Source organism: Camelus dromedarius, chromosome 12, assembly GCF_036321535.1.
Source record: "Camelus dromedarius isolate mCamDro1 chromosome 12, mCamDro1.pat, whole genome shotgun sequence".
Classification (NCBI taxonomy): domain Eukaryota; kingdom Metazoa; phylum Chordata; class Mammalia; order Artiodactyla; family Camelidae; genus Camelus; species Camelus dromedarius.
The window spans coordinates 22,356,524-22,380,317 of record NC_087447.1 but is presented as its reverse complement, the minus strand read 5'-3'; the positions used below and the strand labels follow the sequence as shown (position 1 = coordinate 22,380,317).

At 44.6% G+C, this 23,794-nt stretch overlaps 2 protein-coding genes across 2 annotated transcripts in view; one reads left to right on the top strand and one right to left on the bottom strand.

Moving 5' to 3' along the window:
- The window catches only part of PRR5L (proline rich 5 like), a 131,246-nt gene that overhangs the window by 30,615 nt on the left and 76,837 nt on the right, over positions 1-23,794 (top strand). The window lies entirely within an intron of this gene.
- LOC135322656 (cytochrome b-c1 complex subunit 8-like) lies at positions 15,058-15,356 on the bottom strand. Its single transcript, XM_064492444.1, has one exon. It carries the CDS (start codon positions 15,304-15,306, stop codon positions 15,058-15,060), a length of 249 nt encoding a protein of 82 aa, XP_064348514.1. The 5' UTR covers positions 15,307-15,356.

Here is a 23,794-nt window from a genome sequence, read left to right as displayed (position 1 = left end):
CGGCTCTGAGCTCCTCTGCTCTGCAGCGACAGCATGGAGTCACTGAGGACAGGCTGGAGGCTCCCGGCTGGATCAGGCCCATTGACTTGTTTTGTCTTGTGCAGTCCAGGGCTTAATGTTTTTGAAATGCACCCTCAGCATTTACAAATTAGAAGATGTCACACAAAATCTGGATTAGGGACTTCTTTTGAAAAACTGGAAGATTTTGCACACACTGGGTCTGTATGCCCACAGGCTCAGGCTGTCAAGTTCAGATGGAGCACATTCTGTCTAGATTGGCACAGTGCCCCCCCTCCCTATTACCCAGGCCGCATTCATTTTTCTCACCAGCCCACAGCAAATAGTCACAGTAACACAAAGTGCACATATGTATAGCACTATATGTCAGACACTGTTCTAGGAGCTTCACCTTTCATTGTCACAGTTGCCTTTGGAAGAGATACTATTACTATCCCCATTTAACAGATGAGAACAGGAAGGCCCACACTAATAATAGCAGAAGGGCTGAGACTCACAGCCAGGCGTTCTGGCCCCACAGTCTTTGCTTTTAAGCATCACCCTGCTACCTCTCACTGCAGGCATTGGAGTTCATGTCCCTGCTCTAGAGGGCGAGGGAGGTAGAGAGGGGACCTGGTCCCTGTGCTGCCTAATGCTGACACATTGAAATTACAAACCCACAGAGCTGATTTCCTATACAAACAACAGGCTGCTTTTCTTATTGCTCTGAACAAAGCTGACCCTGCCCCAGAGGAAATCAAAGCAGCGTAAGAAGCAGTGAGCACCTTCCAGTGTCTTTGGGACCAGCTGAGAGCCAGCTATGGTGGAGAGTTTTCCCTGATCCCCCTTTCCCTTCCTTCTTGGAACAGAGAGAATTAATTAATTCCATTAAGCCTCTATCCAACTCTCACTTGAAACATTAGCCCATGAACAAGTGTAATCCATCTCAATCCTGAATGCCTTCCAGGGAGGGAGGTGGGGATGAAATATGATGCCAGGCTGAACAAGAATCTCGGTTTTCATGAAGGTGTCCACACTGGCCGCTTGGCTGCAGAGTCCACCGGGAGATCCATGGAGCCTGCAGCCCAGAGAGAGAGTCGTTTAGTCAGGCTAACTACCTGACAGCCTTGGGAAACAGCCCTCATTGTATGCTCTGAAGCAGAGGCTGGGGAAGTACGGTGGGTTCGCGTGGGCGGTGGCTGTCTCAAGACCCACCCGGAAGTGTCTCAAGCTATTCATTGAGCACTTCTATGTGCCGAGCACTGTGAATGCAAAGATGGACCAATCTATGGTATAGTTTGGGTGATCATAAGATTCCAGGGAGTAAAAATATAATTTAAAAAAATAATAATATTCCAGGGAGCTTTGGAGAGTGAAAAACACTGGCTTAAACTGAGACTCTCCAGGGCTAACTGGGACACATGGTCACAGTAAGCCGAGCCATGAAGACCATAGGTAGCTCTGGATTTCCTGATTTTGCATCTGACCGAGTGACTGTAGGCAAGTTAACTTCTGAGCCTGTTTCTCATTGTGTCAAATGGGAATGATTCCAGTCCTAAGTTCTTCCCTCTCAAGAAAGTCGTGAGGATTATAAACAATAATGTAGCGGCTGGAACGTGCTGAGAACCCATCCTCACAAGGGAGGTGCTTGAGGCCAAGGAGTGGGGCTCTGGGGATGAACCCGGTGTTCCGAAGCTGAGATGTCAGGTGGGCGTCGCAAGGTGAGAGCTAGTGCTTTACAGCTCTGGAAAACCAAGGGAATTACAGAGGCTGAGCGAGGGAAGAGGAAGAGGAGAAATGAAGAGACCACTGGAAAAGGAGAGAAATTTGGGGATGGTGGTAAGGAGACAGATAATGGGAAATTTTTAAAGTTACCACTAGACGGTATACACTGTGATTCCAAATCCACATGCCCATCTCGGCTTAAAGGCTTCAGTAGAAGAACCATTGCTCACAAGAGCCATGATGGAGGCTGATCTTTTGGGAGGATGCCACAGCCTCAACCTGGGCTGGAGGTGAGAGCTGAGACCCTCTGATGAAGCCTCACTCCATGTGGAGTTCGTGAACGCCTCACTCGGGTCCACAGGAAGGCTCCATAAATGTCACCACCCGGTCCTATTACAACAATCCTTATTATGTCTCCAGATTCTATTAACACCAATCTGGAAATACAAAGCTGAAAACCAGCGGGGCAAACAGGAGGGGAAAAGTGCCCCATGAGAACAAAGGGGTGTTTCATTACCACACACCATTCCAGGAGAAGGCTAGCATTCAGCAGAGCCGACTTCAGGAGATCCCAGGCCTGCCTTGGGCTGCTCCAGGACTGTGCCAGGCCCACCCCAGTAAGACCAGTAAAACGCAGGTGGCGCTCCTCCCAGATCGGTTGTCTGCAGAATGAGGAGAATGTTAATTAATCCTGTTATCTGAGCTGCATACTTTCTGCTTTAATTCCTCTGATAAAACCACCCTGAATGAAGAGCTCTCAATACCAAAGAAGGCCTTTTAATGGGATTCCTGAGGTGCAGTGGGCCCAGGAGTGGGTGGGGGTGGAGGGCACCTCTGCAGTGCTAGGGACCTGGGATCAGCAGTGACCCTTTCTCTCAGTGTTCCAACTGGAGACCCTTTACCATCCAGGCTTATTGCCCCAGTCAACATGACCACATTTCAAAAGAGAATGGGAAAATATAAATTCATTGGGGAAAAAAAAAAACACCTTAATCTGTTGACTTTAAACATAAAACAGCGAATTATTTTATCAGCAAAATGGGTTTATTCAGGAAAATTGCAATTTGGGACAAGCATGCTCTAGCAAAAACTTCAGGCAAGTCCTGAGAAACCAAGGAGAGGACTATTATTTCATAGAGGAAAAGGGGAAGTTGGGAGAGGCTGTTGTAAATAAAAAGTCCATTGGAGGAAACTGGGAGTTCAGTGTATAGTGGCTTTTCATTGGCTAAGTTGTGGCAGTCTCTCATTGGCTGAGCTGTTGCTGGGCAAAGAGAAAATCTTCCTCCTGCTGGGGTCCTAAAGTAGTAACCTTCATCCAGTTGGAGATGCAAGGCAGTCTGGTCCTGTTTGGGGTCTGCAGAGAGCAAGGAATGATAGGGCAGGAGAGCTCCTCTCTGGCCTCCTGACTCCGTTTTAAATGAGGTTTCCTTTTTTCAGTTTCATAGTTCAAAATCTGAAAGGGAGTACATGTAAAACATGCAAAGTTCAGAATATGGAGCTACCTAGAATTTTTGCATCAGATTTAATACTCATGTAACTGTTGTGTGCTTACATGTTTGAGTCTTTATTGCCCTACAGGTGTTATGTGTGCAATTTACTCTGAAACACTGCAGAATAGATCTTGTAATCCTTACGTATACTTTTTTTTTTAAATGTATACTATTTGAAGTGACACCCCAGGACAGCTACCACTCTAATCAGGAATCCACTCTCCACAAGCAGTCAGCTAGAATCATGCTAGAAAAATCTCACTTCAGAAGAGGTCATGTTAAGTGCTTCAGCTATCTTTACCTCTGAGAAACACCAAATGTTATACCAATTAGCAAACTAAGTGTCAGAAATGGGTTTTCATTGGTGAAATTAGTTGATAGGGATAATGGATGTTAGAAAGGGGCTCTCAGTTACTCTCATTGAGTGGCATTTAAGATTTGTAGATTGGCTAAAATATTTCATTATTGATACCCTGACCCTTGTGTGTAGAGTATATAAGAATTCAAGTGTTAACCCCTGAATGGCTCTCTATCTAACTATTTGGAACATTTCTCGATTGTCTGAGGCCAAACATAAGGGTTCTACAGTGCTGCCTCTTAAGTACTGTTTCAGCTGTCGTGGGGACACTTGCATGCAAGGTGGTGGTTGGTCTGAGCAGTTAAGAAGACAGCAAGAAAGGAAACCAACTGAGCATGCAGGTTCTGGGAACGACATTATTCCTGATCACTGATCAACATTGAGCAAGTGTTGGTAATGTAAGGGAGAAAAAAAAGAACTTTTCCTCCATCTTTTTAGGTTGAGTCTCTGGGGCCTGTGAATTAAACTGACAAAAAGATGAACAGGAGAACATGGAGAGCCTCACAGAAAAGAGGTGAAAATACCCAAAAGTGGTGAGGCCTGGGAGCTTATATACCATTTTAATAAAGGCTGATATATTGTGGAGAAGTAGCAAGACAAAGGGAAAGGGGTTTGGGCTTCTAGGGATGGTAAGCCATGGGAGGGTAAATATCTGGGAGAAATTAACAGAAGATAAGGGCTGTTTAGTGAAGCTCACTATGCTGACTCAAGTCTCACAATAAGTCTGCGATGCAGGCACTATTATTACTTCCACTTACTATTGAGGAAACAGGTCTGGAGAGATTGAGTCACTCATCCAAGGACACAGGATATAATTCTAAATCATTTGATTCTAAAGCCCATGCTCTTTCCACCATGCAGAAATAACTTCTAAGATGATTTTTCTTCATTTTAAATATGTCACATACAGGAAAATTGGAAAACATACAAGCCTATAAAATAGCCTAATTCCACTGCTCAGAGAAACCAGATTAATCTTCGTTGTATTACTTCCAGATTTATTTCTGTGCACATTTAGTTGAGATTGTACAGTGCTTATGGCTTTGTGTCCTGCTTACTTAATATGTTGTAAATAGTTCTTCTTATCATTAAAAAGTCTCCATTAACATCACTTAAGGTGAACATAATATTCCACCCAATGGCTGTGTTATACCACCCACGGTTGGACATTTGACCTCGTTCTGTATTTTGCTGCCATCATAACAAGATGGCCATCTTTGAACGTAATCTCTTACTCATATTTCTAGTTCAGGGCAGATTCCTGGAAAGGAAATTTCTGGATCAAAGGGCAGGAACATTTAATGGACATTATGAGGCATTAAAATAGACCACAGTGTCCTCTGCCTTTGTAAATAACAAACACCAGCATTACTTTCTAAGATTCTAATTAAAATTGAGATAAATAAAAACTGTGAGGATTTTGAGTAAGAATGGACTGACCACAGTGGGTGGAGGGTATAGCTCAGTGGTAGAGCCTGTGTATGGCATGCACAAGGTCCTGGGTTCACTCTCCAGTGCCTCTGTTAAGGGAAAGAAAATTTTAATAAATTAAAAAAAAAAAAAAAAAAAAAGGACTGACCAGCAATTAGGTTTATTAAGTGCTTCTATTCTAACCAGAAGGGGGCAGCACAAATACCAATGGAGATCTTCCTTGGCCATTGAATTTGACATTTTGTAGCTTTTTTTTTGGTTAAGCTTCCTTTGTAACAATTTAGAAACAACAAAGTCATTTACAGGCAGTGGCCAGAGAGGAAAATCTAGTTTAATCTAGTTTACTTGAAAGATTTACAGCTTTCAGGAATGTTCCGGAAGACTGATCCAGATGGCAAAATGTTAGGGAGAAAATCATCTTTCCAGTGTGGGCTTGCACCCGAGGCTAGGAAAGCAGGTCAGGGTGACAGCAGCCCCAGGAAGAACGGTGTTGGTCAGTGGGATTAATGGTGGCATTCTGTGCCCAGTGAGAGGTGTCAGAGGGCTGGGAAATGAGTTTATCTTCCCAAGCCGGATAGCTGGAGGAAGAAGGAGGCACATGACAGCCAGCCAGGAAGACCTTTGGGATGGCAGGCACAAGGTCAGTGATGCGAGGAAGGGAAACGTTAATGAATCACAGAGAAACATGCTGTGTCAAACCAAATGACAAGGGCTGGGTGAGCCTCGGGAAGGAACGTGACTACAGGGTACCTGGAGCCGGGGTTGCTAACCTGAGGACTGTGTGTCAGGGACAGCATCTCCAGGAAGTTCACGCCTATCCTGAACTAAAGAATTCTTACTGAAAAACAAACACGGTTTTCTGCGGGGAAAGATGTATAGCTTTCAGGAGTCTATGACCCTAAAAGATTATGAACAGGTGATCTGTGGGCATTTCTTCCATCCCTGAGACCAAAGGCACTCTCTTCCCTGAACTGAACTCCTCCTGCCCTGTTTCAAAGGCACCTCTTACCCTACAAGTGGCAGAAAAACCTGCTGGATGGAGCGGTGGTGGAGGGCTTAGCAGAAAGTGTGGGCAGGCCAGGTGGCAGAGACTGGATGCTCAGGGGAGGGCTCTCTGGCACAAGAGAAAGCTGAGGAGCTTCCAGGTGAATCTATCAGGACAAAATTTCCACTTGGAGACATACTCTCTTTTCCAAAAGTTTCATTCCTCCCATGGAAACCTGGCAACGCCCAGGGCTGACTCCAACTGCTGCTTAAAGAGGCTTATTGGCCTGGTGGGAGCTTCATGTTTGAGCCTTGCGGATCTCTTCATTATATCTCATTTCTTCTGGAAGATTTAAAAAGTAGACATTTATACTGAAAATAGACTTACCCTATGATCCAGCAATGCCACTCCTAGGCATATTATCTGGAGGAAAATATAATTCAAAAAAACACATGCACCCCAATGTTCACAGCAGCACTATTTACAATAGCCGACACATGGGAAAAACCTAAATGTCCATCAACTGATGACTGGATAAAGAAGTTGTGGTATATTTATACAATGGAATACTACTCAACCATAAAAAATAAAATAATGCCATTAGCAGCAACATGGATGGACCTGTAGATCGTCACTCTAAGTGAAGTAAGCCAGAAAGAGAAAGAAAAATACCATATGGTATCACTCATATGTGGAATCTGAAAAAGAAAAAAGACACAAACTTATTTGCAAAACAGAAACAGACTCACAGATATAGAAAACAAACTTACGGTTACCAGGGGGGAAAGGGGATGGGAAGAGGTAAATTGAGAGTTCAAGATTTGCAGATACTAACTAATATATATAAAATAGATAAACAACAAGTTTATACTGTATACAACAGGGAACTACATTCAGTATCTTGCAGTAACCAGTAATGAGAAATAATATGAAAACAAATATATGTACGTATATGTATGACTGAAACATTATTCTGTACACCAGAAATTGACACAACATTGTAAACTGACTATACTTCAATTACAAAAGAAAAAAGAAAAAAAAGACATTTATTATAGCATTGACTATAGCAGCAGAAATCTGAACAATTTGCAAGTCCATCAATAGTCCTACTGCTATGTGCTTTTATCCAATTCCACTTTTGACCCCAAACGTGTGGGGTTTCTACAGTAAGTAATTCTCCAGTTCTTGGTGGACACCAACTGGGTGTCCTACAAGTCAATTCAATTCTGACACTAATGACCCCAAGTTAGCCCAACCCCACAGGTTAAAGTCTCAGTCCCTCAAAATTGCCTGCCTTGCTTCAAATGCCAGTTGAAAGTAGTGGGTCCCCAGGTGACCCACACGTCTGTCTGAACTGGCCGCTCCCCAGGTGTTGCTATAAGTGCTATAAAACCTGGGGAAACACTTTACTGTTACCAGTTTATTGTGAAGGATCTTATAAAGGGTACAAATGAACAGCCAGATGAAGAGGTACACAGAGTGAGGGCTGGAAGGATCCTGAACACAGGGGGCTCTGTCCCCGTGGAGCTGGGGTGTGCCACCCTCCCAGCATGTGGATGTACTTACCTACCCAGTGCTCTCCAAACCCCTTCATTGAGTGTTTTAAGGAGGTTCCATTACTTAGGCATGATTAATTAAATCATCAGTCATTGGTGATTAACTAGATGCTCAGCCCCTCTCCCCTCCTTGGAGGTAGGGGGCAGGGTAGAAAATTCCACCCCCCTAATCACTTGGTTGGTTCCTCTGGCAACCTGGCCCCATCCTGAATTGACCCAGGGGCCCAATAAGGGCCACCCCATTAACATAAGCTCAGGCTTGGTGGAAAGGGGCTTATTATGAATACAAAAGACACTCCTCTCACCCCCATCACGCAGGCAATTACCAGAGGTTTAGGAGCTCTGTGCCAGGAATGAGGGAGAAAGATAAAATACATATTCCTTATTACATCACAATATCACAAATAGTGAAGTCATAGAATAAATTATAACTCATCCATATCATGAAACATTAAATAGCTTTAAAAAAGGACGTTAGATCCATAGCAGTGACATAAGAGGTGGCCGTGATATTTTCTTAAGTGAAGGAACAGGCTGGAGTGTAGCCCGTTAGGCAGTGTGAAGGAAAAACACCGCAAGCCGTGTTGGTAAACCAAGAATGCTGCGGCCATCAAGTCATCTGCTGCTACTGCCAACTCAGGACGCACACCAGCAGGCAGCCCGGCCTCTGCAGCCGCCCCCAGTGGTGCCCCTTCGGGGACGTGATAGAACAGGGTACTGGCCCTAGACAACTGGGTGCCTATCAAAGGAACGATTTCAATGAGCCCAGACGTTTGCACCTTCCCATACATGGAAAAGCGCTAAGTTCTTTAACTTGAGATGTCTGGTTTTCTTTAGTTAACAAGTAATCTTCTGATGTTCCGACTACCTGGTCTTTGTTGTAAAGCTCCTGTATATCCTAGCTCCTCCCCTAACTCTTGGGAGCTGTCCCTCAGAGCCATCTGAGAGGCTGTCATCCCAGGCTCGAGGGGGTTCGAGTCCTCAAAATGTCTGCCCCAAAAAACATAACTCTCAACTTTCAGGTTGTGTATTTTGTTTCCATCGATAGCAGAAATGGGCAAATGTTTCCTGAAATGGGCCAAATAGCAAATATTTTAGGCTCTGTCCCCGTAGTGCAGAAGCAGCTATACGCAGTATGTGAGTGAACAGGCTTGGCTGTGTTCTAATAAAATTTTATTCACAAAAGCAGTGGGTCAGGTTAGTCCACAGGCCATAATTTGCCGACGCTTGGCACAGAGTGTGATCTCTTTGAAAAGAACCCTGAACTGTTGTGTGTATATTTTATAAAGCTAGACTCCAAGCTGTTCCTGTTGGTCACCCTGGGGAGAAAAAGGGGAGATTATTAGCTTTTCTATAGTCACTTCCGTTTTGTGTGATTAGAGAAGGAACACATGCATTGCTTTTGTCATTTCTGTTTTTGAATTCCTCAAATGATGTAATTAGGCATTGGGAATTCTCAGCTGTACAGGGGCACCTCTGCCTGTAAAGTGGGGAAGTTGTGACTTGCTTTAAGGAGGTTTACAGAGAAATCAGTAACTGCTCACAGAAACCTAACCCAATTTGAGACAATGATAATGTTACAAATCATGATTTTCTGATAAATAGAGGGTCAGTCTTTGTACCAGCCAAGCCACGTCCGGGGCTCCCTCTTGAGCTGGGGGTGCTGGGGTGTAAGGCAGCCGTGGATAAACTAGATGAGTGCTGAGGACAGAGGCTGGGAAGGTGTGGGGCCCGAGAGTTGTGTCAAGAGGAGCAGCGGGTGCTTAGCCAGAAGCAGAGGGCCGGCGTGGGGATGCGCACAGCTGCCCTGCCCTGGTGGGGAGGAGAAAGCATCCGCTAGCCCCAGCTCCCGCGTCTGTGCCTGAACCGCTGCGACCCGTCATCTCTGGTCAAGCAGAGGCCAGTCCAGCCACCAGGGGTACTGGATGAGATTGGACTAGGTGAGCCTGGGCCTCTGCAGGACTCTGGAGGCAGTTTCCATGGTGGCTCGGGGCCTGAACTTTGGGGTGGACAGAACTGGGCTTCTAACTGGCCCTACAAGTTAAGAGCCCAGCATCCTTGGGGAAAGTTTCTGAACCTCTCTTAGCCTTAGTTTTTCCTCCATAAATGAGTGAAAATAATAATCACAGTAACAGTCATACCGCCACCTATTGCATAGGCTTACTGTGAGAACCACTTGAGTCAAGACACATTTTCCATGACGCCGGGCACAGGCACTAAGTGCTTCGTGCATGTTAACAGTTGGTCATGATATTCATCATTGTGGCCGCTACCGCAGCTGCCAGGCTAGTCTTTTGGTTTAATCCTGAAACTGTGTTAAACTTTTGTTGACTTTTTGCCTTCCGAATGTGAATGAAAAATGTTGCCTGCCTTGTCAGTAAACAAAGGATGTTGCAGCCATCAAGCCACTACAGCTGCCCCCACGGTGAGCCCTGAGGAAACTCAGGATGGAAACAAACAGGCTGCCCCTGCCAAGCTCTCAGCCACCGCAGCCACCCCCAAGGGGGCACCCTGAGGGGACTCGGGCTGGGAAGGCACAGGATCTTGGCCCCAGGTAGCTCAGGTGCATATCAAAGGAATGATTTCAATGAGCCCAGACTCTTGCATCTTCCCATACAAAGAAAAGTGCTAAATTCCTTTAATCTGAGATCCCTGGTTTTCTTTAACTGTAATCTTTTGATGTTCCTGCCCTTTGTTGCAAAAATTCCTATATATCCTGTCTCCTCCCTTACCTCTTTGGAACAGTCCCTTAGAGGTATCAGAGAGGCTGTCTCCCAGGCTTGAAGTCCTCAGAAAGTCCTCCAAATAAAACATAATTCTCAACTTGCTTTTATGAGGTCGTGCATTTTTTTCCAGTTGACAGGATCTTCTTTGCCAAAACCAGGCTGGTATTGGCTCAGCTGCATTTCTTTTTCTGGGACTCTGTTTTCACATCTATAAAACAGACTTGATCATACCTGTTGTCCCTACCTCATCAGGCAGACGATGTAGGACAGACCCCAGGGACGTGCGCTGGGAGAGTCGAAGGCAGGGTACACACAGGAGGCGACGTGGTACCCAGAGCCCGGAGCTGCCCACCTCACCTTTCTTTGTATCCAAATCCTGCTCCTCTTCCAACCAACTCAAGTCCTGCTTCTCCTGACCACACAGTATCTCCCTTCCTGGACTTTTGGGCACTCGGTCCGTGTGGGGTGTGCTCTGCTGTATTACCTTCTATCATGAACGAATCATTTCACGTGGATGTCAGCCACAGCCTAAAGTGAGATCTTGGAATGTTGGGACTTTGTCTTATGGATTTTCAGGTGAATAAGTATTAATAAGAGATTAATTAAAAACTAATCATAGATGCTAAATTCAAGGAGATCGCTGTGTGTCAGATATGGTGCTAGATGCCTTCGCACAGATTCCAAATTTAACAACATCTTTACAAGGTAAGTATCCATGTTCCCACCCTACTGATGAAGAATGGGGTCCAGGAAAGTAATTAAGCACCACTCAAGTATATTAAGAGGCAGGCTCTTCCCCATTTTCTCAGAATGGAGCAGAGAATCAGGACATTGTAGGTTCAGGGTAAAAACGAAGTTAATATTCAGCACCCTCCTGTGAAGAACTTGAGATTTTAAAAAATTGTTATTTCCAAAAGTAACTCACTTAAACACAGCAACAAGCCATGTGAGCTTGCACTTGGCCCTTTCTGGAGTCTGTTTACCAAACAGGCAGAGCGCTCACCTGGATGTGAACCAGGGCCAGTGAGGGAGGGGAAGCGGGAGGCCCTAGGAGGGCCCACGTTTCCTGCGGGGAAAGTCCAGGGACTGAGCATCCGCTTCCTTCTGGTCGATTGTTAACGAGAAGGGAAGGCAAGAGGCCTTCTGTTGTTGCTCCGGAACCGCGGGATGCCCGCACTTCTCAACGCGCTAGAATAACAACCGCGCCAGGGAGCTCTCTGCGTCTTCCCCGGCCCTGGGGAGTGGGGACGGTGAGGAGGGAATGGGGGTCAAAGAGGGGGTTGGGGCTGCAGGTTCCCTTATTTCCTCTTTGACGGCAAGGACAAGAAAGTTTGGCTTATTACTTAAAAAAAAAAAAAAAGCATCATTTTTTGAACCCTACTCTACTTAAGGCATCTTGTGGGGTGATACAGGTGTAAGTTGGCTCACTCTTTCCTTTAATAACCAGAAAAAATACTATGAGACCTACTCATCCCCACTGAGGATTCAGCAAAGGAGAGAACCCAGCACTGTCTCAGGCTCTGACCTCCTGCCCCCTGCCATGGGCTTTTTCTCCATCACCTTTAGCCTCATCCTCCTTAATGCTAGGGGCTACTTTCAGCTCTCTGCACCACTTAGCCCCAAGGGTAAAGAGAATATATTTTGTTCTCTCTCAGTTTTACTTTCCATATTTTTCTGGGCCAGCAGAATCACATCAGAGAGCAGGCACACCCCCCTGCAATATAGTAAAGTTATGAAAAGCACAGATCTCTAAGTCAGACTGCCCAGGTTCAAATCCCACCTGCCCCTTCTACCAGCTGTGTGATGTTAAGTAAGTCACTTAACTTCTCTGTGCCTCAGGGTCCTCATCTATAAAACAGTGATCGTAAGTAATACCAATGGGATTGTTGTGTTAATACTTGTAAGGAGCGTAGAACCTTGCCTGGCACATAGTGAGCACTAGGTAATCAGTTATTAAATGACTACCAGAGCATCTAGGTCATTTCTGTCTTTGACCTGGTGAGTTTCTGTGTTGCTGGGGCCTGTGCCTGCCCTCAGCATGAAGAGCAGCTGCTTTTCACTTTCTCCTGTTACATGATTCCTGGGCCTCTCCAGTACACCCGTGGACCAGGCTACAAGGGAAAAATGGAGAATCCTTGTTACTCTATTCTGGAGAACACTTGTAGCTTCCTTAGTGTCCGCTACCTCACTCTGGTCTGAGCCAGAGAAACTTTTATACCTAAAGGCTCATCACCATGTTTTCCTAAATAAAATATCAGCTCACTGCTCCCCATTGTCCATTGGAACAATGTGCTAAATTATGTAGAATGACCCCTAAATGTGCTCATTCTGTAGAAATAGCTGTGGTCAGTGGTTTCCTAATAATTTTGCCTTTGCAGGGAAGGAAAAACTTTTCCTCTATGCTCTTAGGTTCGGAGACTCAGGACTGTGAATTAAGTTGACAAATGACAGAGTAACTGGAGAAAAAGCACACGGATTTCATTTGTTATGTATTTGATATTAAAATTTTTATGGGGGCTTCATAGCAAAGAAGTAAACGTCTCCAAGAAGCAGTTAGATTTGGAGGCTTAGAAACCATTTTAACAAAGGGCAATAAATTGTGAGAAGTTATTAGACAAGATGTTGCTGATAGATGTAATCAGTGTCCAGGTTCCTGTCCCATCCCAGAAGTTATTCAGAGACAAGCCACAGAGGTTAAGAAAGTAAAGTGAGGTTTTATTAAGGGATGGAGAGTACACTCTCAGGGGGAGAGCAGGCAGGCTCAGGTGAGTGGCTGCCCTGAGTTTCTTTGGCAAGTTGGTTACATAGAGTGTAAAAATGAATGGGTGGAATATTCATTAGGGAGGGAAGGGTTTGGGGTCGTGTTCCCTGATTTTCACCCCAACTCCACCTTCCTAAAGGGAAGAGGGATTTTTGTCCTTATTTAGTCTGGATCAGAAGTGTCATGGCATCGATGCGTGATGGGTACTTCTGACCTGCAAGGCTAATTTTATTTAAATGAGGGCATAATGAGCAAAAAGTTACATTTGAACACTGGAAATTCCTGCCTCTTCCCACCTTTCTTTATCAGCCTCCAGGTCTGCTCATCACCCCAAAAGGTGTGACCACTTATCAGCCCAGAGGTTTCTGCTTTTCTTTCTCTGCCCAGGGACCCCTGGTGTTTACATGATGCGTGGTTTCCTGTATTTGGCCTGTTTCCCCCCTTTCTGCCTAATTTTTGCCATTTGGCCTGTGTCCCCCTTTCTCTGCTCATCTCTCGCTATCTGCCTGCTCTAACAAAAGGAAAGGAGTTTGGCCTTCTGGAGTGGTAAATTGTGGGAAAGTGACTAGGAAATATATGGGGGAAACTAATAGAAGATAAGGGTTATTTTAATTATGTTCATTTGTGCAGGTTCACCTTAATGTCAACTCCTTGTCTTGGGTAACAAGAATGTTCTTTTCTTCCCAGTACAAGGAGGGCACCTTTCTCAAGGGAAATTTATGCCCTGCTTTTAGGTAGAAAGGGTTACTAGGGCATGAGCAAAGAAGAGGGAATTCCACTGACTTGGGGAAACTTCCATGAAGAAAGATTCTGAAGCATCAGCTGCTCTTCAGGGGAGATGGAGAGAGGATGAAGAGAAGGGGAAGGTGCCTTACGTCACATATTAGGGGCCATGGGGCATCCAGGTCAAGCTCTTGACTCTCTTGAGGATGTAGCCCTGAAGAGAAGGAGGTCAATTAGGGATTTCATTCTGTAATCCAGATGGTGACAATGAGGGCCTGAGTGGAGCGTGTGTGTGTGTGTGTGTGTGTGTGTGTGTGTGTGTGGTGGGGAAGAGGAGGTGGCAGAGGAATGAGAAGAGGCAGTTGCAGGAGCTTGTTAAAAGTAAGCATGAAGCTTGACTTGGGATTGGATGTGAAATCAGAAAGATGAGCTAAAAAAAAGAAATAAAGATAAATTCAACTCCCAAAATTTGTTAAAACTAGAGGATTTCAGAGCTAAAAGGGCTCACCCCTCCCCATACACACATTTTACAGATGAAAAGTTGAGCCCAGGCACATGCCTACAGCAGTTTATCATATTAATTCCAAGTTTCAGGACCAGAAGTTAATACCTCTGGATACTCAAGGTGGATTCCCAATTTTCCCGTTTCTTGCATTCAAATAAGAGGACAGGGCTGACCCTGGGATACAGTACTTGGCGCTCAGATAAACAGTAGGGCGTATACATCATCCCTGCTCCATTTCAGCCACCAACACACCACCTTTAGGAAGAACAAACCTTTGTATCGGGTTTTTCAAACCTCAGCACTATTGATATTTGGGGCCAGGTAATTCTTTCTTATGGGTGACTGTCCTGTGTATTGTAGGATATTTATTTTATTTTATTTTATTTTATTTTATTTTATTTATTTATTTATTTATTTATTTATTTATTTATTTATTTATTTATTTTTATAGTTACTAGATTTTCTTGTCATTATGGCAGCGGAGGGCCGGGACCCAAGGTTCCCTACAATTCATGCCATCCACAGGAGTAGACTGTTTTGTAGATTACAGAACAAAGGATGAGCCACAATCCTTCACCAAACTCAGAGACTGGCCAAAATTGTTCAGGCCTCATGCTGGAGAAGGGAGTTTATGAACTTGAAAGTTAGCAGCCACATCCAAGGACTCTGCTCATAAAAACGCAAAATCACAACAGTGCAGCCCATAAGTTTATTGTGTCTTCAAGACACTACAATGTAGACTCCTCTTCCAGAGACGGGTCTTTCAGAGTCAAGGAACTATTATCCAGATGAGCTGCTCATTTGTCATTTTCATAGGTAGCTGGATTCTCCCTTTTGGATCTCTCAAACTCTTGGGTTCCCCACGTGTAGACAAGGTAAAACGCTACAAACGGTGGCGCAATGTGAAGGATGCACGCCCGAGTGCGGCGCAGCACGTCGGGGATGCCCTTGCTGAAGTAGTTCGGGAAGGCGCGCTGCTTGAAGGGCGACAGGCTGTAGGTGATCACATGCCGCATCTGCGTCAGGTGCACAAACTCGCGGCCCATGGTCGCGGCGGTGCCAAGGTCACCTCGCCCTCCACAGTACGGGATCCACCGGCCTCCGTCCGCCACTTCCGGTAGTAGTGTAGGATGTTTAGTGGCATCCTTGCCACTAGATGCCGTTGGCATCCTCATCCCTTCCCCCACCCCCAGTCGTGAGAATTAGAAGTGTATCTGACATTGCTAAATGTCCCTGGTGGGGTGGAGGTGGGAGTACAAAATCACCCCGGGATAAGAACCAACGCCTTCCATCTATGTGCTTACCATGAGCTCCAGCATGGCCTGGGCCAAAACCCATAAAATCATAAAGGTTGAAGCTCAATCATTCCTTAAGAATCAAATGATCACTATTTTCCAAATAATCTTTAGAAATGTGATTTGTTCATTCATTCAACAGATACACATTGTTTATGGACTATGAGCCAGGAGTTGTAGAAGTCTTTAGAGAGACCAGGGTGAATGAGATGACTTTAAAACGTTAGAGTCAAGATTAGTGATGATGTGAAAATGAATGATCTCCTCTCTCACTTGAAGAGTCCTACAGGGAATGAGAGAAGAGAGAGATGGCAGAGAAGCCAGCGAGAGCCTGATGTGGATGGAAAACCCAGAGAACATACTACAGCAGGAGCCAGCCTTGGAATTGAGTTGCTGAAAGCATGGACTTTGAGTCAGATGCACCTGTGCCTGAATCTTGGCTTAATATGACTTGGGCAAATTATTTTCTTAACTTCAGTTTCCTTATCTGTAGAATGGAGATGATAACAATACTCAGCTCATGATTATTTTGAAGATTCAATGAGATAAGGCGTATAAAGCTCTTAGCATAGAGCCTGTGACCTGGTAAATACTCAACGGTCCTACAGAAGCTCCCCTAATCATCCTTCAGTTTCTGCTGTTTAATACTTTGAAATAAAGTTGTGCTCTGAACTAAACAAAGCACATCCACTGCCACCAAGAGAAGAATAAGTCATTGGGGCAGTTATTTTAGCTTCAGCCCTTTGATTGTCCCTTATTTATGGCTTGCCGTTTGTGTATGTGTGTGCTTGGTTTTGAGGTGTCTTCTGAGTATTACTAAATCTTTTATTTTCTATCTGCACAAAACAGGGAGAGTGTTGAACCTGTTACTTAGAGGTTCACTCATAATGGAAATGAAAGTAGAGAGGATTTTTTTTAATTGAAAGTGAGAAAAAAAATCTATATTTGCAGTTGAGGTGAAGTGGGGACAGTGGAGACAATGACACATTTAAAGTGTCGAGAACTGAGCTTGGCACATAGTAAGCACTCAAGAAATATCTTCCAACTTCGTCACGATCATCATCATCATCATCATTATCACCATGTGGAACAAAGAGGGAGTCGTGCAGTATGTGGAAAATGTTGAGATCGTGCACGCTACAGTTACCCGCCTGAGGCAAGAAAAAGTGAAGCGCAAAATGGAAAAAATCTCGAAAAGGTGGCTGGACCAGAGCATTAACCCCAGAAGCCTCATGCAAATTTAGGAGCCGGTGAGGGATTGGCAAACACAGGGGCTTAACTTGCAGGAAGTGGAAAGTGCCACTTGGAAATTTTTCTTGCAAGCCATGGTGCTCCATAAGTTTAAAGCTAACCTGAATCTGTTCCTCATTAAAATGAGCTTTGGGTGACTGGGGGATGGATCCCAAAGGTCTCTGAGGCACTGATGGAGACCATCTGTGGAGGGAGTGTCAGTTGCCTCAACAGATTTCTAAATTGATCTATTTTAAGGATATTTCCTGAGAGAGATGTATGACAGTGGCAAGGAGAAACAGAAACTTCAGAACATCAACTAGCACTTCTTTTTGGCGGCTATGGGAACGGATACTGCAAACTTAAAACTCTTCTCCATCACCTTAGATTTACAAATATTAGATCAACAACAGCAACTCACATTTTCTGAGCAGGAAGAAGGTACCAGACAGTGTTCTAAACATATTTCATGGACTTTCAGCCAACCTTTGTGAGCTAGGTACTGTTATGTTCCCAGTTTATGGATGTGGAAACTGAGTCACAACCTGCTTTAGGGATCCAGCTAGTCAATTGTGGAACCAAGAGATGAACCAGGCAGTCTGGCTCCAGCCCTTTTAAGTACTGAACTTACAAATGGCTGTTTAAGACCTGACCTATTTTTAAGTATAAAAGCTTCTGTATTATCACGAAGACCATCACTATTAGGGAAGCACCATCATTGACGTCAAGGAGAATTACGACCAAGTCAAAGCCATTTGATTTAGAACAAGCACATCATTGACCCTTGAGTGGGCGGTTTCTGTAAAGCGCTGGGATGGCAGCCAGACTGGAAGGGCTTATGGGAGTCAAAGGAGGTGAGAAAAGGGAGGACTTGATATGTATATCACTTCTAGGATTTTGGCAGTAACGATCGAGAGAGAAATAGAATTTTAACTACAAGGAGCAGCTTAACCATGTGAAAGCTTATATTGTCTTCTCCCCAAGGCAATGAGTACATATTGGAAGGAAATAGAAGGGGCTGCTGGAAGGGAAGAGGATATAGGTGCTGAAAAGGGAGGAAAGATGTTTCAGACAAACATCTGGGAAGGGGTGGTGCCCAGGGCACTAGTGGAGGGTTCACATCCAGCTGGATTTGGACAGAATGTTTTGGGCTTGACTTGTTAATGATCCCCTGGTGAAGCAGTGGTTATAATTTCAGTAATCTGGACCCACATTGTCCTGAAAGCCCACATTCTCCTGGTGTGGATGGTCCATTTATCTAACTGTTTGGAGAACTGGGTGTGTGTCCCAGAGCTGCTATTAAATATCTCTGTGATCTTGCACAAATAAGTCACTCTTGTCTCTGAACCTCAATTTTCCCATCCTGTAATGTGGTAGACTTGAACTTAAGATCCTGGGTGCTTTGTACTTACAGCACTATTAACTTCTAATATGAACAGAAGGAGGTTCTGCCTTTTTAGATGAAGGATTAATACCTGTTTTGTGCAATTTTTGTCTTTGAGTGGGAGACGGAGGCCATGGTCTCTTTTCTCTATGCTGGCGAAAGAGGTGATTTGACCAGAATTGTAAACAGGTGTGCATTATATTTATAAGCATTATAATATTCATTGAAATGGACTAATCTGTTACCAGGATTCTAGGGGTAACCTTCTAAATACTATAAAAAAAACCTTATGTCCTTTATTTGCTGTATACATATCTGAGCCTCAGGATCATCAGGAAATATTGCCCCCTTGCTGCTGGAAAATGACGCATCATCATTCGAATACACAATCCACACATTAGTAATGGGATTGCTGATCCTCCTGAGGACCTAGTTCTCAGAAAGGAGGACCAGACAGTATATTTGTGTTGCTAACCATCAGTTGTTAACAGCATTTATCTGTAGAAGTAGAATTTCCTCCAGCCACCGGAACCTCAAAATTCAACTCAGCAAAAGCATAGATTGCCTACTATGTGTCAGGCACCAAACAGGAAAATGGAGACCTTAGATATCGGTTTGGCTGATCAAAGCCTGTGACCACAATAAAAACACAATACAGGAAACCATGATGCATATCTGAATATCTGGTGTGCAGCCATTTAGAACGTAAGAGGTGCAACATTTCAGCTAGAGGGGTGTGTGCGTGTGTGTGTATAATAATAGGCTGAGCAGGGCAGGTTTATGGTAGGCACCCGGGGGGAAAACCTGCACAAGTTATGTTTTTATCTTGCTATGGATATGTTGTTGATCAAGGGCATTTATGCCCAGTGACCGAGTAGCTCAAACAACACAAAAACACACACACACACAGACTGCCAACTCTGTAGCACTTTGGTGTGTACTCATGGCCCTAAGTCAACCATCTGATACAAGATGCAGATGCTGCTCTGCAGTAGCAATTCTCAAAGTGTGGTCCAGGGGCCTTTGAAGTTGCCCTCAGGATGTGTGCAGTCACATGGGCCCCCTGCTCAGAAGGACCCCTGCCCAGTTTAATGCTCTGCTGTGGCTGTCTTGAAATTCTTAGTAACTTTTAAGCAAGAGCCCCCTCCCCCATTTTGAGTTTGCACTGCAAATTATGCAGCCGGTCTTGGTTGCTTGAGACCCTTTTATGGTGTCCATGACCTTAAAACTACTTCAATAATAATAACAATATTACTGCATTATGTGCCTTCTCTACTCTCATTCTCACAGTTATGTATGTAGAGGAGTTTCCCAGAGGCTACGTGATGTTGGATCTGTATTGCAGCAGACTGAATGCAGAAGCAGATACGAGAATTCAACAATTTAGTGTAAAGCCAGTAAAGCCAGGGCTTTAAAGAGACTTGCAGACTTGAAAAACAATGACAGTCCTCTCGCCGTACATATTTTGCTTTTGAAAAACTTAGCCAGTTTCACAAAAATATGTTAATTATATTAACATGTCATGGGTTTTTTTTTTAATGTTTTTTTAAGTGAATTAATAAACAACAATTTAATTTTTTCTCAGTTTTAGTTATTAATATATTAACTATCAATAGACACAACTCATAAAAACCAAAGGTTCTGAGGGTCACCAATGAGTTTTAAAAGTATAAAGGGATACTGAACCCAAAATGTTTGAAAGCTGTGCACGGCTCTGTAGGTATTTACTATTTCTGTTAGAGGAAAGAAACCATTGAAGGAATGGGACCAAAATGTACAGTGTGTTTGTTTATACCTGTACTAGTCAGGGTTCTCCAGAGAAACAGAACCCATAGGAGACATGTATATGTATGTATGTGTAAATGGAGATTTATTATAGGAATTGGCTCACATGATTATGGAAGCCGGGACGTCCCACGATACGAGCTGGAGACCCAAGAAAGCCAGTGGTGTAATTCAGTCTGAGTCTGAAAGCCAGAGTACCAGAGCACCAATGTTCAAGGGAAGGCGAAGATGGATGTCCCAGTTCAAGCCAAGAGCAAATTCGCCCTCCCTCTGCCTTTTTGGTCTATTCATACCCTCAGTGGATTGGATGAGGCTCACCCACATTGTGGAGGGTAATTTTCATTTCTCAGTTTACCTGTTCAAATGCAAGTTGTTTCCAGGGGGAGAATATAGCTCAAGTGATCGAGCACATGCTTAGCATGCACAAGGTCCTGGGTTCAATCCCTAGTACCTCCTCTAAAAAAATGAATAAACCCAATTACCTCCCCCACCACACCAAAATAAAATACTTCAATAATACAATAATAGAAATAAGTAAATTGCTAAAAATAAGTAAAGTTTTTAAAATAAGAAAAATTAAAAAATACTTTTAAAAATGTGAGTCCCTTCCAGAACACTCCCACCGACACACTCAGAAATCATGTTTTATCGTTTAGCTGGGCATCACTTAGCCCAGTCAAGTTGGCACACAAAATTAACCATCACACTTGTTCATTTATGTAGGTAAACCTATGTCCATTAAAAGATGAGGCAAAGACACAATCTTTTCCTTACCCTTGAACTTCTGCAGAATTTCTCAATGTGCCAGCTAACACAAGTCATTTGTTTCTACTTGTTTTTCTCCTTTGGAGAAGTCTCAGAGTGGCAGATTCTAGCTTATATCTAACCCTTGGAGCTTTCCAGAATAGAATGGCTACCTTGAGAGACAGTGAACACCTTTTCCCTCAAAGGGAAAAAAGCCACTTCTGGAGGAGATGCTGTCCACTTCTGGAGGGGGTGCTGTCCACTTCTGGAGGAGGTGCTGGAGAGGATTCTGGCATGAGGCAGAGGGTTGGATAACGTGACCTCAGATCCCTTGCACTTCTGAATATTAGAGAGTCTTTTCCCTTACCAAGTCCAAACTCACAGGGCTGAAGTAATAATGAATGGGGTACTGTCTTGAAAGGAAAAAAGAAAAGAGGAGAGAGAGAGAGAGAATATTCTGTCAGCACTGAAGCTGTGGAGCAGTCACTAGAGATTCCGGTCTTGCATACAAGACCCGGCACCAGCTGGAGCCCGAGAAGAGGACTTCCTCTGAGTGACAGACATAAGGGAGAACCGGGCGGGCAGGGCAGGGTGGGAAATGGAATTGCATGTTTTCATTCTTATGACTCTGACTCACTGAGATTGACCTTTTTTTTAGGTCACTGATCCCTCCCTTCCCTTTTTAAAGCCCCTTTCTTCCATTTTTAGCACCGAAGTGCTGACATGCTCCATCCCCCCACTTGTCTTTTGGAAATCCATCTTGTAAAGGAACGCAAGGGTGCTTGGCTGGCAACAGTTGAACACACTACCCTGGGAAAAGAAACAAGGGGATCAGTATCTTCAGCCCCAGGAACAAACCTCCCAAGCAGGAAATTTTAGACACTGGGCAAGCAGTAGAGACATTTTGGGGGTAAGAATATTTTTTTCTAGGACTTCTCCCACCACGCCTGCTGTTTTTAAGGGCTAGTAAATGATGTGTCCCTTCCTCTTTTCATCTATCCTTCTTTCTTACATTTCCACTTTTCCCCTATTCGTCCCTAAAAGCTTTAACTGAGCCTCGGTTTTATCCCAGGCATGGCTTACATCATTTGTGGGCGGAGACAGGTGAACTGATCCCTGTAATGTGTTGAGGCAAATGCTGTAGGGGAGGGTGTGCAAAGTGCCAGGGCAGCCTGCCTGGGGTGGAGACAAGGGCGATCCTGACCTGTTTATAAGGGGGAGCAGGAGAACAGGGCGCTCCAGGCCCCGAGAGGTTAAGCAATGTGCCCAAGTTCACAATAGTATGTGGCTGGGCCAGCACTGAAATCTGGTTTGGCTCCATCGCCTGCACCCTTGACCTGAATGCAGTGCTGCCTTTCCAAGAACGCAAGCAGCTTAGTGTGACTTGGCACAGGGGGAGGTGGGCAAAAAGAAAGAGTGGCTGGGAACGAGGCTGTGGTCAAGCCTGCACGTAGCATCCCTTTAGTCACACTGGTAAACAGAAAAAGGAGACAGACATTTACAGAGCAGAGAAAAGTTAAAACCCAACATTTTGAGGTGCTATTAACTTACATTCGTGTCACAAGTTGTTTAGCATGTATTCATTTACTGAGCACCTCCCCCATGCCGGGACAGACATCACCCCCGCCCCCCCTCCCCGCCCCGTCTCGGAGCTCACGTCTGTCTAGCACAGCTGGGGGCAGACCTACTGGGCTAAGCAGGATTCACTGTTAATAGTTCAACGTCATTGCTGTAGCTGCTGTGTTTGCAGCTTCTCGCTGCTTCCTTCCAAGACCTTCTGCCCCGTCTCCTAACAAACAACCTGACTCACGTCTTTTCTTTTCTCCTTTCCTTCCTCCTGCCCCTCTAAGGGGCAGGAGGGCTGTGAGCTGACCCACGGCAGGTTTCCACCAAAGAGAGGAGGAAGGGGCCCAGCTCCTAGACCAGCGGAATAAACGGGAGCTGACCCATCTCTGCCAGGTTCGCTCGACAGAGAGATTTGGTCCCTTCACCTACCAGCCTTTCTACCTGGCTGATGCTGGCTGAGAGTTTACTCTTCCAGAAACTGCGGGGCCTGGGGAGAATGGCCCACCCCTCCCACAAGAATACAAAGAAACCATCAGCTATTAATTTCCAGTAGGATGAACAGGAACCCCTTCAGCCAGGAAATCTAAACTGAACAGCAATTAAGTCATTTAACTCCTTCACCAACCCCACCACCACCCCCTCTTTAAGTTTCAGGGCTGCAGAAGGCTCTGAGTTCCTCTCTGAGATCATGTTAGCCACTGGTGTTCTGAGACTTTTTACTTTTAAGTGAGATGCCTCCTCATTCCTGTCGGGCAACACCCTGTCGGGGTTAAGCCTAAGGACTATGGAGCCAGACTGCCTGGGTTTGAGGACCAACTCCACCACTTGCTGTGTGACCTAGGGCAAGTTACTAAACTCTCTGTGCCTCAGTTTTCTCATCTATGAAATGAAAATAATAATAGTACCAGCCTCATACTGTTTAGAGGTATTACAAGAATCAGAGTTGATTTTTGTGGTGTGCTTAGAGCTATGTAAACACTTTTAAGGGTTAAATTAATAAAATAAATATATTTAATTATCCAGCTGTGAGTGGTACTTGCTTCTGTCTTTTCCTTCTCTTGGGATGTCTGTCAATCCACAGAGGGAATAGATTTAGCGAATTGGCTCAAAACAGGGATTTGGGGGGGTGGTCAAACAGCCTTGGTTCAAATCCTGACTCCACCACTTAATTAGAGGTTGTCATCTAATCACTCTGCTCCTCAGTTTCCTCATCTGTGAAATGAGTTTATAATGGTACATCTTAGGATGGTCATGAGGAATGAGCTGTGTCAAGTCCTCAGTGTAGTAAGCGGTACACAGTAAGCGCTCATTAAATTTTAACTGTTATTATTGGGCACTCGCTCCGCAAAAAAAAGTACTGTATCAACACAGCAGTTTGGATTGCAGGAGCTTTGATAATGCCAAAGCTAACATATGGAACACATGTGGCCAGAGCCTCAAGCCAGTTCCTAGAAGCTGGCTGTGTGCTAGTTAACAAAGAGCTTGGCAGTTGGAGAGATATAGAAGGGCTTAGACATTCTGTGTTTGAGT